The 19,845-nt window shown below is 37.4% G+C and overlaps 1 protein-coding gene across 3 annotated transcripts in view; it reads left to right on the top strand.

Moving 5' to 3' along the window:
• Nucleotides 1-1,469: 1,469 nt before the first annotated feature.
• Nucleotides 1,470-19,845, top strand: part of ptbp3 (polypyrimidine tract binding protein 3) — a 50,152-nt gene continuing 31,776 nt past the window's right edge. The window contains exons 1-2 of one of the 3 annotated variants that reach the window (XM_062971848.1): nt 1,550-1,672; nt 11,099-11,132. In XM_062971848.1, the coding sequence (XP_062827918.1) occupies nt 1,665-1,672; nt 11,099-11,132 (42 nt within the window). In that variant the 5' untranslated portion in view covers nt 1,550-1,664. Of the gene's footprint in view, nt 1,673-11,098; nt 11,133-19,845 lie in introns of those variants that run through there. The other 2 variants (XM_062971847.1, XM_062971849.1) reach the window with 2 other exon arrangements.

Here is a 19,845-nt window from a genome sequence, read left to right as displayed (position 1 = left end):
GGCCCGGGGGCTGGATGCAGCCCTCCAAGGTCATTTACCTGGCCCCCACCCTCAGTTTTATAATATAATATTTTATATCATTTTAAATAATATAATATATTGTATATACATATAATATTGATAATAATATTATAATGTTATACAATATATTAGTAATAATAATACCATATAATAATATTAATTATATATTACATATAATATTACAGTATAGTGGTATAGTTCAATTCAATATAGTAATATATAATGCTAATATTGTGGTATGCTAATAATATAATATATTGTATGTACATACAGCTGCTCTGAGTCCCCTTTGGGGGTGAGAAGGGATTTACAGGATTTATTACATTATTAAATGTAATAAATGTAGTAAATGAATAAATAAATAATTTGAGACTTAGGCTTGCCCAAAGTCTAAAATGACTTGAAGGCACACAACAACAACAACAATGCTAATGCTAATAATAATAATAATAATAATAACTTTATTTTTATACCCCGCCCCATCTCCCCGAAGGGACTTGGGACGGCTTACATGGGGCCAGCCCCGATAAAACAAACAAATAACAGTAACAAAACAATAAAACAATTATCCCAGTAAAAAACATCAACATCAATAAGAACAATCATTAAAATCAACAAGCAGGATACAGTGTTAAAAACAGGAGACTAATTCGTAATTAATTTGACTATCTCATTGGCCAGAAGCAGGCCCACACTTCCCATTAAAATCCTGATAGGTTTATGTTGGTAAACAACATGGTTATTTCATTGTTGTTTTTGTTTTGTACTACAAATAAGACATGTGCAGTGTGCATAGGAATTTGTTCGTTTTTTTCTCTTCAAATAATAATTCGGCCCCTCCACTGTCTGAAGGATTGTGGACCGGCCCTCTGCTTTAAAAGTTTGAGGACCCCTGCTATAGAGAGTGTGTGTATGTGTATATATATATATATTGCATAGTGCATCTATACCTCTGTGTGTGTGTGTGTGTGTATGTGTGTATATATATATATATACTGTATAGTGTATGCATACTTATAAATATACACACATTGTATAACTATACTACTGAATTAGTGCTATCTGACACGACTTTTAACTGCTACGGTTCAGTGCTATGCACTCCTGGGAGTTGTAGTTTCATGGAGGACTCTGGTAGGACTTCTCTACCAAAGAGTGCTTGAGCAAAACTACATATCCCATGGTGCCACGGAGCCGCGGCAGTTAAAGGGGCACCCTTCCTACAGCAGAGAAGCCCCCTCCCACACACTCACATTTCAAGCCCCGCCCATGAGGAAAAAACAACAGCTGCGCTCCCTTCCCTCTCGCGCAGGCAACACGAGGGGGCGGGGCCAACCGGTTTTTTTTTTTTCTTTCCCTCTTCCAAACAGCAACGAACTCTCTTAAGGTAGCGAGCGAATGAGCGCGCGCGCGCCCGCCCCCAACGGACGCTTTGGGTGTGTCGGAAGGGAGAGAGAGAGAGCGAGACAGGCCGGGCATGCAACAGCTGCCGCGCATGCGCAGGCCCCGCCAGCCCCGCCCCCGCCCCTCCTTTCCTCCGTTGGTGTGTGGAGTGTGCGAGGCGGCTTGCTCCGCTCCCGCTCCCTTCCCCCCTTCGCCTGCTTCCTTCCTGCCTTCCTTCCTCCTTTCCTCCCGTCTGGGCCATGGATGGGTAAGTCCGTCGTCAAGTCGTGCCTGCCCGTCGCCTGGGCCTTTCGAGAGCGACGCACAAGCGAAGGCGCCCCCTTTCCTCTCCCTCCCTCCCTTCCTTCTTTCTCTCACTCACTTTAAAGGCCGGGAGCGGGTAAACAAAGTAGGTGGGGCAGCGAGGCTTAGAGTTGAGGAGCTTGGGCGAAGGGGGAGAGAGATGAGGATATAGGGAGCTCTCCCCCCTTTGCATATCCCCTCAAACGAAAGGGCAGAGTTGCTTCCTGGAGACAACAAACCCCCTCTTTCCACCCTCCAGGGAGAGGAAAGGGTGGTTTCAAGTTCCCCCTCTCTCCCTCTCCCTCCAGAGAAAAAATGTGGTTTCAAGTTTCCCCCCTCCTTTCCTTGCCTCCCCAGCCCTTGGGGTTTGAAACTTCTTGGATTGAGAATCACGCCTTGTTGTTGAATTGTTTTCTTTCCCAGACACCCCCTCCCGCCGCCCTCTTTCTGGCTTTTGTGTCTTTAAGGAAGGAAAAAAGGAAGGAAAGAAAGAGTGGGTGTGGGGAAGTAAGGGGAAAGGAACAGCCGAAAGCCAGCAGCAGCAGCCTCTTTCTCTTCTTCCTCCCCGCCCTGTTTTCTCTTCCTCTTTGGGTTGCGACACTTGGCGAGAGGCCGGACGGTGCCTCCCCTGTCTTTCCTCCCCTCTCTTCCTTTCCTCCCTCCCTTTCCCCTTCATTCCTTTCCCCTTTCTTCCCCCCTTCCCCTTCCTTTACTTCCTTCCGCTTCCTTCCTTTCCCCATCCCTTTCTTTCCCCTTCCTTCCTTCCTTCCTTCCTTCCTTCCTTCCTTCCTTCCTCTCTCCTTCCTTCCTCTCTCCTTCCTTTTTCTGTCTCTTTCCTTCCTTTCTCTTTTCTTTCTTGCTCCTTCCTTCTGTCCTTTCTTTCCATTCTTTTTCCTTCCTTCCTTTAACCTTCCCCTTCCTTCACCTTTCCTTTCTTTCGCCTTCCACTTCTTTCCTTTCCTCCCTTCCCCTTCCTTTCCTCCCTCCCCTCCCTCGCTTTCCTCCCTCCCCCTCTCTCTTTCTTCCCTTTTCCCTCCTCTCCCTTCCCTTCCTCTTTCCCTTCCTTCCATTCCCATTCCACCTTCTTTTCCTTCCCTTCCCCATCCTTTCCCTTCCTTCCTTTCTTTTCTCTCTCTTGCCAGGTGGGGCTAGTGGGAGTTTGGGTCTTTTTATTATTATTATTTTGCAGCGGGAATGGAAGCATCACTATTTCCGGGAGGGTAGGTGGCGCAAAGGGAAGAGTGTGTCTACACTGGGGAGTTGATGCAGTTTGAAGCCGCTTTAACTACACACACACACACACACACATGGCTCAGTGCTTTGGGTTCCTTGGAGTTGTATTTGCGTCTATTCTGGAGAATAAATGCCAGGGCTCAGTGCTATGGCATCCAGGGAATTGTAGTTTTGCTGGTGCCTGGGTCTATACTGGAATATGAATTCCATGGCATCCTGGTAGTGGGGATGGAGGGAGTTTCCATTCACATTGTAACATTAATGCGGTTTGACATCCCACTATTGAATCTTAGAGGAGTTGTACTTTCACGAGAGGTGTACATCCATTGGGCAACTGATCTACTTTGGCTCCCATGGCTCAATGGGATAGAATCCTGAGAGTTGTAGTTTCTTGGGTTTGGGGGGGGATCACACTATATTGTTTGACATCTGCTTTAACTGCCATGACTTAATGTTCTGGAATTTTGGGAGTTGTAGTTTGGTGAGGTATGAGCCCTGTTTTATACTTATGTCACTGTATAGTGTGTATATACTTATATATTGTTTATATGCGTCACTTGGAGTGCTTCTGTGAGCTACCCCAAGTCCCATCTGGGAGATGGTGGCAAGGTACAAATAGAGATGATGATGATGCTTATTATTATTATTTGGCCGCTCAGGAGGTGCCACAGTGCATTAATTTTGTAGTGTTGTTGCAGCCGGTGCCTGGTGAAAGGCCAAAGCTGAAGAGAGAGCCCTTCCTCTTTGTGTGACCTCGGGGTGGGGAGGCTCCCACACGGGACTGTGGAGCGTGTGCGCACATCGTGGCTTTCGAGCCTCACAGAGGAGCAACCAGGAAATCCAAGAGCACCGCCCTAAGTTAAAGGTTGACCAAGCGTTTCAAGAAATACTTCTGAAATCATTGCGTTGCTTGCTTTTTTTCTTATTCTTCCTGCTCCTGGGAGTAGTAGCCTCTTCCCTCTTGTGCAGCCATATCGTAAGCAACAATTGGAGAAGCTTATGCCGTAATCTTGACGTGGAACTCATGAAGTCCATTAACTAATTAATTGGAGCTCTGTTCTTGCCTGGCCATGAAACCAGACACTCAGTTTCTCAGTCTGTAGCAACCTTGGTTCTTCATAGGTGTTCAAATCGTCTCCTGGGGGGAAAAAAACCCTCATTACTTTTCTTTTTTGACAGCTGTGTTTCCTTCCCCCACTCTTTTGAGTGTATAGGCAGTCCTGAGTTGGAGACATCCAAAGTACAAAAGACCTATAGTTAAGAACTGGGGTGAGACAACAGGAAGCAAGAGAAATCTACCCCTCTGAAGGGAAATTCACTTCTGGAAAAGTTATTATCTTAGGGGAAAGGGGTCTCCACCAAAGTTGTATCACCAATGCTTGTTTCCACAACAAGGCAAATTTTTCAAAATAAAATTATCACAGGGACAGAAATGAGTCAAAATCTTCTAAACAGGGTCACAGACAGCAAAACAAACACAGCAGGAGTTTTAACTTTTCCCTGTGCTATGCAAAGCATATATATATATATATATATATATATATATATATATATATATATATACACACACACACACACACACACACATACATATACATACACACACATATATCTTTATCTTTTATTTATATATGAACTATATAAATAAAGTTTATTATAGTGTTGTCGAAGGCTTACATGGCCGGAATCACTGGGTTGCTGTGAGTTTTCAAGGCTCACAACAACGCAAAATGGCCATGTTCCTGAAGCATTCTCTCCTGACGTTTCACCCACATCTATGGCAGGCATCCTCAGAGGTTGTAAGGTCTGTTGGAAACTAGGCAAGTGGGGTTTATATATCTGTGGAATGTTCAAGGTGGGAGAAAGAACTTTTGTCTTCCTGAGGCAAGTGTGAATGTTGCAATTGGCCAGCTTGATTAACATTGAGTACCCTTGCAGCTTCAAAGCCTGGCTGCTTTATTATTATTAATAAGAAATATTATTATTTCTGTTCTCTTCTGACCTGCTTACAAATTCAAGTTAAGAACAAATCTACAGAACCCGTCTTGTTCATAACTTGGGAACTGCCTGTATTTTGTAATTCTGTAAAAGTGTTTCAGATGTTTTGAGTGTTATGATTTTTGATAAACTGTTTTAGTTGTTCTTTTTTTGTGTGCCATTGTGCCAAACCAAAATATTTACCCTAAATATGGGTAAAGTTTGGGTAGGATTTGTTTAGTGACAAAAGTCAAAATGAGATCATTTTTGTGTTTTCTATGTTATAAATAAAACTTTAAATTTAAGTGTAAGCACTGTGTGTAGGTCTGGTTTTGTAACATCTGAAATAGTTAATGCAGTATCCTGTACAACCAGGCTAGAATTGCCATCATTGATAGTTCGAAGAATCCTTTAATTCAGAAGCCTGCATCCTGTATCATGAAATATGAATTAAATTATATTTCTGTTGACCTTTGATTTTAAGTAAATAAATGTCTCAGCTTATTTACCGCACAATCCTTTCTATGCTTGCTCATTCAGTGAGGCTTGTTCCCAAGAAATTTAGGTACAGGATTGCAACTTAACAGAACAAAGCTAACATTATTGGGTTAATCTAGCCTTTATTTTACATGAGGTTTATTTCATTAAGTCAGTTCTGGATTCTTTTTAGAGTTTTTGCATGTACTGTAGAGGTGTCATTCACAACATGCTTAGTGTATATTATGTATCATTTCCATGAAAACTCAATATACTGTGTGCTATAAAACAGCTATTTTACCAGCTCAATATTCTCTTAAACAATAAAAGCAAAATGTTAATGTAGCTAGCTTAGATTTTTGATGCTTTTATTTTATGCCTTTGGGATTTTCTTCTATAAATATAAATATTTAACACATTTTAAGCAAAGGAAGCTGAGTTTCTCAGGATCCCAACAACTTTTGTTTGAAGGCAGAAGGGTTCTGATCTGTTGGGATATGTCATACAACTTTGATATACATTAAACAATACAATTTGTACTGTGTGAAGAATAGGAAGCAAGGCAAAGTTCAAATTCCTCTTTAGGCATAAAGTTTATCCAACCAGTTTTGCTTCAGGTACCCACCTGTAAAATTCAGATAAAAGTAAATCACTACAGACAGTGATTGTTCACTATAATTGAGAAAGCTTGTGGTGCATTTCACTTTCGTGACATTTGCTTTCCCCCTTTTTCATGTACATATTAGCAAATTATAGGTTTCATTCTCAGCCAGATGTGTTGGGTTTGAATTAGCCATAAATTGTGGGTGGGTGAGGAATCTTACCAAAATATATTCAGTTGGAGTTATAAAATGGAGTTATAGTGACCCCCTCAGGAATCATGTGAAGATGAACTAAATTCAGAGGCTGCAATCAGAAGGTCCATAATCTGTCTCAAAAGTTTCCATTGCAGTCATATTTTCCCCAAGTAGCTCTTTAAAGCATCTTTCCAGCTTGAGTACAAACTTCTCAGGTAAATTATAAGAAGGCATTTCCCTCTTTTTATTAAATTCTTCTACTAGTTGGTGCTACTAATAAATGGCTATTCATGTGTTTTTAAATGGTACGATATTATAATTTATTTGTACAATTTATACAGCACCTAAAGGTTAAACATTATTCAGAGATTTTTAGAAAGGCACACAGTCTTACAGAGTCTGTATGAAGGGAGAAAAAAAGAGTAGCATGTTATGGGAAAGCAAGTAGAGTCAGGTATTAGTTTTTAAAATGAACATAATCATAGTGTGACTGATTGATTGTGATGACAAGTTTAGCAGGCTTGCACAAACTGTGGCCCTCTAGGGGGTTTGGGACTCTTAACTCCCAGAAGCTCTAGACAGCTTGTCCAATGGTCAGGAATTCAGGGAGCCGAAGTCCAAAACACCTGGAAGGGCACAGATTTTGCTGGCCTGGTTTAGAGAGGAAGAGTCAGAATGGCTTCTGGTAGACTAGATTTGGCAAACATAGCCAGATCAAAGGGAGTATCTTAGGGATGGGCAGCTGAGAAACACCTGAATCAACGTTGGCACCCATCATTACGTTTGTCATCCATCTTGGTTTGCAGATATTTTCCATTGAGGTAATTGCAGCTTGCTCTCAAATAAATGAACATACCTGTACAATTGCAATCTAAACAATATTATGCCAGGCATTATAACTATCTTCTACTCTCCCTCCACTATAATTCCCTCTGATCTAATATAGGAACTGGTTTTTGCAGTTTGTCTGAAGTCTAGTTAAGCTGAAATAATCAACATGTAGGAAATACATTCAAAGAATCTGGTGTCAAGAGAATTGCTATATAGTTTCACTCCTAAAAGTTTTACTTGGATATCTGCTTAGTTTAACTAATGTCAAATATTGCTCAATTTAAATATATGATATCATAACTACAGTTCTATGAATCAGGTGAAACCAGGGAAACATCTAGAATCCATGAAGATATAATGGTTAAGATTCCTTTTAATGGGCTGTAGCCTAAATATAGCAATTAATCCAAATCAGAGTAGACCAACTAAGTTAATGTATCAATGAGCATATATGCAAGTTCCATTTTGTTCAGTGGGTCTCTTCTGAATTGGTGTTTGCCTTGTGGATACAATAGTCCTACATATGGTAGTTTCATTTTACTATATGTAGTATAGTTGAGAAATTATATAGTACAAGTTGATGGAATCATGTGAACAGGTGATCAAAAGTAATTTGATTGCCTCAGAATCACCATAAAATTCTGTAATATCTGAAATCAAAATGGTCCCAGACGGTGCCTTACCATAAGTCTTACAGTTTAAAATAGCTCCCTTGAATAATTAAAGCTTTAGGTGGATTATCTAATGAAAAGGTACAGCCTTACTAACACCTTTAATTTAAGTTCATGGAAATCTAGCTCAAGAACCAGTGCTCATATTAGTGTTTAAAATAATACGATAGCCAAAAATACCCGTATTCCTATTTATAGATGAATGTTCATGTTCTAATATCGGACATGAGGCAGATTATAATGTTTAATCTTATGTTTTGTGATTATTTTTGATTTATGAATAAGAGAATGCTTTACCTTTACCTAGCAGTATGTTTTAATAATGGACCAACTGCCATGATAATTTGGGATATTTTGAATGATAGGAATTATTTCTTAGCTATGATGACCGATTTACTCTATAGCTATTTCCATTTCCAAACGAAATAGTGACTAATGATCAGGATGGATGTAAGCCCATTTATAGTATTGTTTACTAGTTGGAAACTATGGAGAAGATGATTGGATTTTAGGTTGTCTTTTAAAAGTGCAGATTTCTACTTGTTTGAAATTGATTTTGTAAAAACTTGAGGCTGTAAATTGTTCTATGTATGGAGAAAGATTCATGTTGCGTAAATATTAAATATTTGCTAGGAGGTACTGCTGTACTTTCATGAGGAAAACATGGAGGTATAAATCTGAAGGTAATATGTGAAATAAAGGAAGATGGACTGAAATATGAGGTGAAGTACTTGGGCTCAGACATGTACAGTAATATTATTGCTACTAGGAAGCTGGCTACTTTTTTCTGCAGTTGAAACCTCACTCTTAATGTTGGTACTAATAATTAAATGGATGTGTGCGTACCCTTCGTTGTGGGAGAGGGTTGTCTATTAAATAATGTCCTTGTGTTTTTGTCTTCACCCCAATATTGAACATAGAAATATATTTCAGAGCAAGAAGAAAAGTTAGCAACTTTGTTTCTCAACTATTGTTCAATTTAAGTCTAATTACAGATTGAAATATTTTATTATTGTAATCTTTTACTTCGTTTCCTAGTATTTCCTGGAATTAAAATGATGAAATACATACACACAAGTTGGTTTGTTTATATAAGAAGTAGAAGATGACTGAAAATGCTATAGGAGTCTATTTTGCTTTTGGTTTTGATGAAAATGGAGTCCTCTAAAAGTACTTTGTATTTCATACATTGTGGAATGATTAAAATTTTAATAGTTCTAGAAAGGTTTATTTAACATGCATAAAAATTATTTTTAAAATAATTGTCACTTGACATTGATATAAGCAAATGTAGAGAAATGAGTGAATGGAATAACACAGTTCATTAGATACTATGATAACATGTCTAAGCATAGAGGTTGTAATATTGATTTTATTGTAATTTTGCTTTTCCTTACAATAGTATTTAGGGTAGCCATTTTATCCCTATACCAAGTTTCTCAGGAAGTGGGTACTGGTTCCTCCTGGCCACACTTCCCAAAAATGGCTCAGAGAGGCAAGGAAATTTCACATTGCATCATTCAGAAGCCATTTAGAAAGAATGTCACTGTGAAAAGGACAATGTCTTAAGAAAAACATTTTATTATGATGAAAGAAAACTTCTGTCATTCTCTAAATTGCTGATTGCCACGCGTCAGCAGCAGCTCTATTTTGGATTCAAAGAAAGCACTTTCCATTGGAAAAGTCTATAAACAATTTTCAGCCCAAAATTAATTTTAACTTAAGTGGATTACTTATCTCTACCTCTTACATTTGAGCATTTCGCTTGAATTTATGGTTATTGGGCTAATTGTTCTGTAATGTAGAATTATAAGAGATCTGTAGGCAAAGGACATAACATTTCTGATCATTGTAAAGCCTTAAGAAATAAATTATTTCAATTTTTCCAGGAAAATAGAAATGGTGTGTGCTTGGGAATTTAATTATATGTAATGCTTACCTTTTATCAGACATGTTACCATTTTAACATTAAAATTTATTTAATTTATTCATTTAATTAATTTATATACCGCTCTTCTCCCCCAGGGGGACCCAGAGCGGTCTTACATAATGGCAAGATTAATGCCACATATAATACAAAATATAGTAAAACAAACGATCGTAAAAACACACTTAAAAACCAATATCATACCCCATTTAAAACAGTAAAGCACTGTGTGGCCATTACAACAGGGCCAGCCTCAATTAACAACTTACTTAGTATATATGATTTTACTTTTCATATAATTATGGAATTTAGTAAGAAGTCCTACGTTTCTTTACATTTTTGACTTGATCCAGACTTAAGCCGTACTTAAAAGCACTGAGATTGCAAATTACGATCACTTAATTCATTGTTCAGTTGATTTAACAACTGTGTAAGGGTGTCATTTAATATGAGTGGAAGGCCAGCAGGGATGGGGCCATCCTGGTCTCTCTTGAGTTCCATGCAAAGTTCTAATCTAGTACATTTTATATATCAGTAGCTTCTTCACTATATGAGGCATATTGATGGGGGAAGTGGTTCTCTTTATTTTCAGTGAGCATGATATCTTTGGTCTGATATACACTTTGGTATAAGAAAGTGTTTCATTTGTTGCTAGATTAGCTTTGAAACAATTTTATATTTCAGAGGTAATTATACTTTCATTATGACAGTTTAGCTATATTGTCATGTTTACTGTAGTGTGCCTGAAATGTGCTTTTATGGATGGGATTGGAAGTCAAGTGTGTGTGTATATACACACACATGTACATACTCTGTGTATATGTATATGTATATATATAATATCTATGGCCCTGCTCTTGAAGTGATAACATTATCCAGTGAAGTACCTCTACCTATGCCCCAATGGCTTCTCTCTATCTTGTATTCTCATGGCAGTGTATTGTGATTCTGTGGCACTGGCAGCCAGCAAAAGAACAAGTCATAGAAAAATATGGGAGAAATTATATTTTTAAGATTTCCCTGAATTTAAAGACAGAGTGTGAGTTGTCAGTCATGCATTTACATTTTCTTAGATATAATTTGCTGTGGAAGCAACACACTGTTTCTGATTCTATTTATGTAGCCATAGTTGTTCTTTTTCTTTGCTTTTCCCAAAGCAATAGAAATATAATCCAAATGTAGTTTGGAACGTGAGGGGAAAAGGCTACCTTTCTCGTGCTTCTTTATGTGGTATATGTCTAAAAAGCCAAAACTCTTTAATGAGTTTCTGTGTGGATTGTGTGGATTTTTGTGCTACGTGTTCTAATGAAACTTCTTTTTCATTACTGTGTGTTACTGAACTGTCATTTATTTTGCAAAACACCCCATAACTCATTTCATTCTTCTGATATTTTTTCTTCCATTAGCTTTATTTACCACTTCCTGTGCAATAACTACTTTTCTAACTTTTCCATTTTCTCCCATTTTTTTTCACACAGTGTTGTTACAGATCTTATAGCAGTCGGTTTAAAGGTAGGCATCTTTCTGTCCTTTCATATGCGTTTGTTACCCTCATTATTATTATTTTTGGATAACACATTGTTTATATGCATCTTTTTTCTTGTGGCATTGCTTTGTTCCCCCACCCCCAGAAGTACAGTTTCTGAGGGTACTTCTGGACCCCCAAAAGTACAGTTTCAGTGAAGTGGATCTTCAGTTCATAGAGATTTGCAGTTGCATTTCTTCCTGTTCAAAGTTATGTTATTAGAAGACTAGAGACTTAAGGATCTTAATGTCCCATATGCTGGATTTGAGAATCCAGTTTTTCCAAATTCTTAAAAGTTGGGCTCTATCCCTTTTTGATCTATATAAATGAAAACAAAATTAAAAAGTGCTCTTTCAAGGTTGAATGACTAAGTTGTCATAATCTTTGAATTTTGGTACTGTTTAATACCTTTACCTGGTCTGCGTGCTTCGGATTTTTAAGAATAGCAATTGAGCATTAATGCCTCTTGAAAAATAAATAGTATTTTTGTATACAGTAGCTACGGCGATCCTCACGAATGATGAAAAATTAGTTATTGAAAATGTTGGAAGCTGTTTAGTTTGGGTAAGTAAGAGGGCAACTTCTTTCTACCCTTGCCAACATTACCAGTGGATGTTATAGTCCAAAACATCACTAGGATGCCAAATCCCATTATAAAAAAAAATCAGGTAAATAGTGTCTGGTTATATATAACCCAGAAGTACAGTTACAGTGAAAGATATGGTTTCTACTGTTACATTGTTTACAGAACATCTTAACTAAGGTAATCCTCCATATCTTAACTGAGAAGTCTCGCCAAGCTAAAAGGGATTTAACGTCTTATAAAATGAAAGTAAACAGACCTGCAGGCGGATAAAAGAATGTGGCTTTGAGTGGTGGGAGTAGACAAAGTTTTTAAACTTTTTGTGCAAGTTATTGAGAAGTGGTAAGAAATATAAAATGAAAAAAGAACTAAAATTTGGGAAACCAAAAAGACTGGAGTCTGCCAGAATATCAGTGCAGAAAGAAGATAAGTGCAATAACTAAAAGGGGAGTTGGTTAGATTCAAGTGTTTGTTAAGCTGAATCATTAATTGAATGGTACTTTGATTAAATCATTTATTTTATTTACGACATTTATATCACACCCTTCTCACCCCGATGGGGACTCACTTGATTGTATTTTCAGTTATCTGAATTGCAGTCATATTGAAATGAGATGCATTCACATACAAAGGAAAACTATCATTTTTGCACGATAGAGATTTAAATCAATCAATATTATGTTCTGCTGTAACATTATTACAGTTGAGAACTGTACATATTAAACAAATTAAGACAAAGTATTATGCCTAATTAGCCCATATCGTAACATCTGAATAAAGCTTATATGGTACTGGGAATATTTTTCTGGTGAATTTCAGTTATCCATTTATGAGATAGGATATTTGTTCAACATATCTTTTAAGTAAAGAGCCTCATTCCACATACAAAATACCAACATTCTCCTTGCTTCTGTACAGATCACACAGATACAGGAAGGCCCAGTAACAAGCTCAGAAAATGTTTCAGGTGCTTTTTTATTTTTTCTCTCCCTTAGCGGGTCACTTTTGGTTTGATCTACTTATGTCTTCCAACCAGCTTTCACTTTGGAAGCAATCAGCAAATATGGCACAGCAAGGCGTCAATTCTTCGTGTTGGAAATTTCAATCTTTCTTCCCATCAGTTTACATTCTTTCTTTAGATATTGGTGACAAAATGTTGTGTGAGTGTATAGATACTGGTTCTGGATTATTTTGAGGAGCAGGGAAATTTGAGGAAGATGATGAGAGCATTGGTTGGAAGTTTGTTTCAGTTCTTCATTTAAGAGAGAGATGAAGTAAATTTCAACTCACTTTCAAAGTATGGTTTTTTCTGAGTTGAGGAATACCATGGTTTGGAGAAGGATAAGAGTCAATTCTCTTTCCACGTTTCTAAAGAATAGTTCTAGGAATCTTGTCCAGCTCTCCATCTTTGCTGGTCTCTTAAGAATGTGGAAAAGATAAATACCGTGTTTCCCTGAAAATAAGACAGTGTCTTATATTAATTTTTGCTCCCAAAGATGTGCTAGGTCTTATTTTCAGGGGGTGTCTTATTTTTCTATGAAGAAGAATTCACATTTATTGTTGAACAAAAAATGAACATTTATTATATATTGTACAGTAGTTGTCATCACAAACCAACATAACCAGACAAACTGTGAATCCTATCAAGAATTTCTTGTTACTACCATTATTTCCGTGTACAACTGGTATGTACATTTACCAATCCTGCATGCTCTGGTGTTCTGTTTGGCAGGCGCTGAGCATGCTTCCAAAATTTTTTTTGCTAGGTCTTACTTTTGGGGGAGGCCTTATATTTAGCAATTCAGCAAAACCTCAACTAGGTCTTATTTTTCGGGGATGTCTTATTTTCGGGGAAACAGGGTAGTAGATCAGAGTCTACTAGTAGATATTCAAGTGATGTGCAGTAGATTAGTAAGTGCTTCCAGCTCTCAGTGGATTTGAAATAGATCTGTAGCAAAACATCTTTATTTGTTCTAAATTAGGCAAGAAAGCTTTAGGAGAAACAGGAACATACTTATATAAGATAAAATTTGTGTGCAAGCATAGGTTCTGGTAGTGAAAAATGTCTGAACTGTGTTTATGCTTGGGAGAGGCACCTTGCTTTGCAAATCAATATTCATGAGCAGTTATTTTGCGCCTCACTCTTGTTAGTCTTCAAGGTCCAAGTGAAAAGGAGATCCTTCAAGTCTACAGTTTACCTACATGTGTCATCATCTATCTTTTTTTTTTAGAACAATGTACTTCTGTCAATAGAATAATAAATACATACTCTGCCCGCCCTGAGAATTTCACTCTACAATTTTAGTGAGAAACATGATGTCTATCAATATCGTGATACATACAGAATGACACGTTTACAGACTTTATGGTTTTCTCTGCAAGTTGCCAAACTTTGTACAAATACAAATTTAAGTTGAACCACTGGGTGGTTAAGTTTGCTCAAGAGTACGGGAATGTCTTCCAGAACATTTCTTGTTTATCATAATAATAGTTGTATGTAATTGTCAGTCACATTTTTACAATTTTAATTTATTTTCTCTCATTTATTTCACCAGCTTTTGATGCAGGATATATTTCTAAGACTTGATTTTAACCCTCTAATACTCAGTTTCTTCCATTCTAAGACCCCAAATATCAATACCTCTAAAATGGGGTGCATTTTAGAATCACAGGCACTTTTCTTATATAAAAATAAAGTTTTTTCTGTTGATGCAACTGAAATTAGGATCTTACATTTAATGGCATCTTAGTACTGATTTGTAATGCTGGTTGTCATTTTGAAGTAGCATTGTAATTTCTATATCTTTTGGTGATCAACCTATAGTAGTTTCCTAGTTATGACTGACTTAATTGCTCGTTAAATGAGATGCTAGATGTGGATGTTCTTGACATCATTGTTTTATAGTTACAAATCAAAAACAGAATACAATTATAAATTGAAAATGCATATCCAAATATACTTCAATTAAGAAAGTATATGTTTCCTGGGTATCGCTCTTTAAGAAAACAATTTGTATCAGAGGTAGAAAGAACATAGAAAGAACAAGAATAGTTTCCTGCATCACTTAAAAGAACAGTTCCAAAATTAACAATATCTAACAGAAATGACTGTTTTTTGTTTATTTCTGCAGGTCAGATAAGCCCGCAGAAGTAAATATATTCAAAAGTCTAGAAACAATGAGAAGGCTGTGTTGTCGAAGGCTTTCATGGCCGGGATCACAGGGTTGTTGTATGTTTTCCGGGCTGTATGGCCATGTTCTAGAAGTATTCTCTCCTGACGTTTCACCCACATCTATGGCAGGCATCCTCAGAGGTTGTGAGGTATGGAGAAACTAAGCAAGGAAGGTTTATATATATCTGTGGGAAGTCCAGGGTTAGGGAAGAACTCTTGTCAGTTGGGAGGCCAGCGTAAATGTTGCAGTTAATCACCCTAATTTGCATTGAATGGCTACATCTACTAGCTACTTTCTGCCTGGGGGCATTCTTTGTTAATTGCCCCTAGTTCCCATGTCTCAGAGTGTTGCTTCTTAGTTACTGTTCTGATTTTTGAGTTTTTTAATACTGGTAGCCAGATTTTGTTCATTTTCATGGTTTCCTCCTTTTCTCCTGTTGAAGTTGTCCACATGTTTGTGAATTTCAGTGGCTTCTCTGTGTAGTCTGACATGATAGTTATTGGAGTGGTCAAGCATTTCTGTGTTCTCAAATAATATACTGTGTCCAGGTTGGTTCATCAGGTGCTCTGCTATGGCTGATTTCTCTGGTTGAGTTAGTCTGCAGTTCCTTTCATGTTCTTTGACTCGTGTTTGGGCGCTGTGTTTGGTGGTCCCTATGTAGACTTGTCCACAGCTGCATGGTATACGGTAGACTCCTGCAGAGGTGAGAGGATCCCTCTTGTCCTTCTTTCATATGTGCTCAGTAAGTGATGCTTGTTTATCTTGCCTGTTGTAGGCAAGCACACATTGCTAGGATTTACTAGAGTATAATCCTTCCTCAGCTCAAGCTTTAATGCAGTTTTTGCTGCAGATATTGTGTTGTAACCTGACCCTGGAAATCAGTGCTTCTCCAACCCTCCTGCGCCATCCTGGTACTGGTTTAGAAAACCCTCCAGCTGGACAGAGAACAATGATGGAAGGGGAGCTTAAGGTAAAGGTTTCCCCTTGACAGTAAGTCTAGTTGTGTCCAACTCTAGGGGATGGTGGTCATCTCCATTTCTAAGGCGAAGAGCTGGTGTTGTAAGTAGACGTTTCCAAGGTCATGTGGCCGGAGCGCTGTTATTTTTTTCCACCTGAGTGGTACCTATTGATCTACTCATATTTGCATGTTTTTGAACGGCTAAGTTGGCAGAAGCTGGCGCTAACCACAGGACCTTACTCTGCTCCCTATATTCGAACCACTAATCTTCATAACAGCAAGTTCAGCACCTCAGCATAATCCGCTACGCCACCGGGAGCTTGGGGACATATAAAAAGTCTTTGGAAAAAGGAGCTTCTTTATTAGAGGATGTTCCTGTAGTAGGTAGTTTACTCGGAAAAGGAGTGGTTTTTCTCATAGTATATTTTCTTATTATGCAGCATTTCTTCTATTATGGGAATTAGTGTTGCCATGGGATTTAGAATCACATTCTGTTTGGCACTTTGTTTTGTTTATTTGAAGTTCAGGTTATAATTTTTAGCTTGAATTGAATTACGATTTTAGCTGGCAATACTTTCACTCATCGGTCTTAAGAGTTAAAGACATTCCTGATTTTTGGTAGGCTAGTTGGATCTGTGTGTCTTCTTAAACTCTCAATGTTTTTTCTCTCTCTTTGTTTCTAATACACACTACATATTATCATTGAACCGTGTTATTTGGATACTGCTTCAGTATCTTACTGCTACCTACCATATATTGAATTGCTAGTAGCACTGAAATCAATTACAATTAGTTGTTTTGAAATATATATTATGAGTCTTACTAAGAAAGTGTTTTAGTAACATGTGAAAAATACAAAATCCTAGGTTTATGATTTGTTTTACACAAATAAAAAGACTCTGTGCAGCTACTCACTCTATAGAAAAGTATTAAAAGATGGTTATGATACTCTACAGTTACGGATTCTATGTGTTTTTTTTTTTTTTTTGCCAGCTGAAATATTTGAAGCGATTACATTACTTGCATTATTTGGAGCCAAGAGAGTTCAAGTAGACAGTACTAATGTAGGAGAGAAATATAAAATACGTGACTATAACACGTGAATGATTTTTTTAATTTTTCATTCATAAGCAACATTTCAAATTAAGAACTGAGAGATTTGATTTAACAGCTATACACTTTCCTCAGCTTGCTATCAAATACTGTGCTGTAATCAACCTGTTTTTTTAAGGTAAAATTCCTAATTCAGAACATTGCTTGTGTCCCTTCTTCGTTCTTTTTATAAGAGGTATGCTGCATTTTAAATTCATACAGATTATATATAAATATATTAGTATAGTTTATGCAGTCAGTTCATTGCCTTTTTTCTCCTTTGTTTTGCCACCAGCAGGAAAAGGGTGAGGCTGAACTTGCAGCTATCAAACCCAAAAGTTAGAGTTTTCCTCATAAGAGAAGGAAAGCACTGGAGTGAAAGATACATGGCACCCCCTGGAGAAAAATATATTTGTAAGGTTCTCAAACCATGCATACCTACACAGTTGGTTATTTTTGTGCACATTATATAAAGCCTATTTTGAATCAAATCATGCCTCCAGCTTCTGAAAGCATATTGTCCCCCTCTCTCCTCTCTTTAGCACGTTGAAAAGATGATTCTAAGGAAATCTTCAACTCTTTGCTTGCTGTTTTTAGTAGTTGAGACTCTTGAGTTTCAGCTCCCTTGATTTTATTCTTGCACTTAAGTCAGTATTGAGGCTGAACCTTTCCCTTTCACTATGAACATTCTTTCTCACTGGCTCTTTAATTACAACCTTGTATGCTTTTCTGTAGGTTCAGAGTATCTTGATACTGATCTAGCAGTGAGCCTCAATAATTGATACATGAGACAATGGAACTGGCTGCCTGCTAGAGGAAAACTGAAACAGCTGCTCTCTCTGTTAAACTAACAGCCCTGTTTCTAAGGCAATTGCTGCTCAACTTGTTGAACCAGTAGTGAAATGGGATGGTTTTGTTGGTGGTGAAGCTTGTTGCTGTCTCGTTTAGGTAATTTGCATTATTAAATGTATTCTTTGTATAGGCCTGACTCAGGACTCTTCCAGATGGGGCAAATGTGTTATGAAACAGAAGAATTTGTTGCTATAGTTCTCAGGGAATTAAAATATCAAATGAGGGTTTTGTTCCACACTATTTTTTAGAAGTTTCCTGCATCAGCTATAATATTTTGTTTTCACTCTTGATTGAGTTTACATTTAACATTCCAAGATCTAGTGAAACAAAAAAGTTTCCTCTTTTCAGTTTTTCCCTCATAGCTATTAGTGAAATGGAATTTTGCACTATAATACAAGAAATAATTGATAATATACCTTTCAAGCGGTAGGATCATCTCTGTAAACCATATACACTTTTTCAAAAATGAAACTTTGGAAAAGCCCTAGTGCAAATCTCACACTTCTTTAAACAGTCTAGAAGAGCCCTCACTCACAATATTTAATTATAGCATGTTAACATTATAAAGTTGTTGCTGCAAAGTTTTGTTTCACAATTAATCTACATTTAGATTTGTATTTTGCCCTTCTTGCAAGGTACTTAGAACATTGTTGTGTCTTGCTGTGTGAGCTAGACTGAGAATCCTTTACAGGTATCTATGTGTGTGCTTCTCTAATTGAAACCCACACTTCTGGCTTTGGAACCCCACCTGCTTTGTTTGTGCTGGAGAATCAGGAATCTATGTTAAGTGATACTGGAAGCTATTTGAAAGTATCAAGTTACTGCACTCTTAACAAGTTAACATCTGTACCTAAAGTGTTGCAAAACACAAGGATTTTTAAACCTATCACAATAGCATTAAGATCATAAGGCAATATAAAGATTTCTAGAGAAACATTCTCTTTCTCTGAAGTTTTAAAGAAGCAATTATAGTGAATGCTTTGGTGGTTGTCCTGATTCTGAAGAGTTATCTTTATTTCAGCTATTTTTAAGCTATGTAAATGAGATACCTAATACTTCCATAATCATTTAGGATCTTTCATGTGGAATTTTCTTAATTTGCAGAGAAGTGGTATAAAAATATTTTCTGTATACATTTTGTAAAGTACTGTATTCACCAAGGAAAGTTTTCAGATTTATATGTTCTTTTCTTAAAAGATGGCAAAAATATAGGGCTAAATACAAAGTTGTATAAACATACTTCAGCTGTTGCAGTTGAACTTTCTGTTTCCTTGTAAGTCTTTTTATAAACCCAAAACTGAATTCCAATTCATTTTGACCAATTTAAGATCATCTGTTTAGTTAAAATATGGATCAAAATGTCTAGAGCTTTTTGGTGATATAGAAAAGCTTACATTTTGAAACACCTGATCTATTTAATATAGCATTGGCAAGAGAAGGTAACATTGTCTAATGAAAAATTGGTACTGTTCCATTATCTGGGGGAGGCCGCAAGGGGGTGGTAGACAGAGAAGGATGGGGGGAAGGAGGTTGAAGGAGTTAAATAATTTCCCCTTGTTTTCCTGTTATTTATTTATTACATCAGAAGCGAATTGATATATGTACAGTTATAATGAATTTTAAAATACATAAAGTTAAAAATTTGACATTATACTAGATTACTTTTGACCAGAAGCTGGCCACTTGAAGTGCCTCTGGTGTTGCTGTGAGAAGGTCCTCCATTGTGCATGTGGCAGGGCTCAGGCTGCATTGCAGCAAGTGATCTCTGGTTTGCTCTTCTCCACACTTGCATGTCTTGGACTCTACTTTGTAGCCCCATTTCCTAAGATTGGCTTTGCATCTCGTGGTGCCAGAGCACAGTCTGTTCAGCACCTTCCAAGTCACCCAGTTTTCTGTGTGCCCAGGGGGGAGTTTCTCATCGGGTATCAGCCATGGATTGAAATTCCAGGTTTTAACCTGCTACTTTTGGACTTTCACTTGTTGAAGTGTTCCTGCGAGTATCTCTGTAGATCTTAGGAAGTTATTTTTTTTATTCAAGGTGT

Source organism: Anolis carolinensis, chromosome 2 (assembly GCF_035594765.1).
Source record: "Anolis carolinensis isolate JA03-04 chromosome 2, rAnoCar3.1.pri, whole genome shotgun sequence".
In the NCBI taxonomy this organism is placed as follows: Eukaryota; Metazoa; Chordata; class Lepidosauria; order Squamata; family Dactyloidae; genus Anolis; species Anolis carolinensis.
Note: the sequence above shows the minus strand (reverse complement) of the source record. Positions and strands in the feature narration are given on the sequence as shown.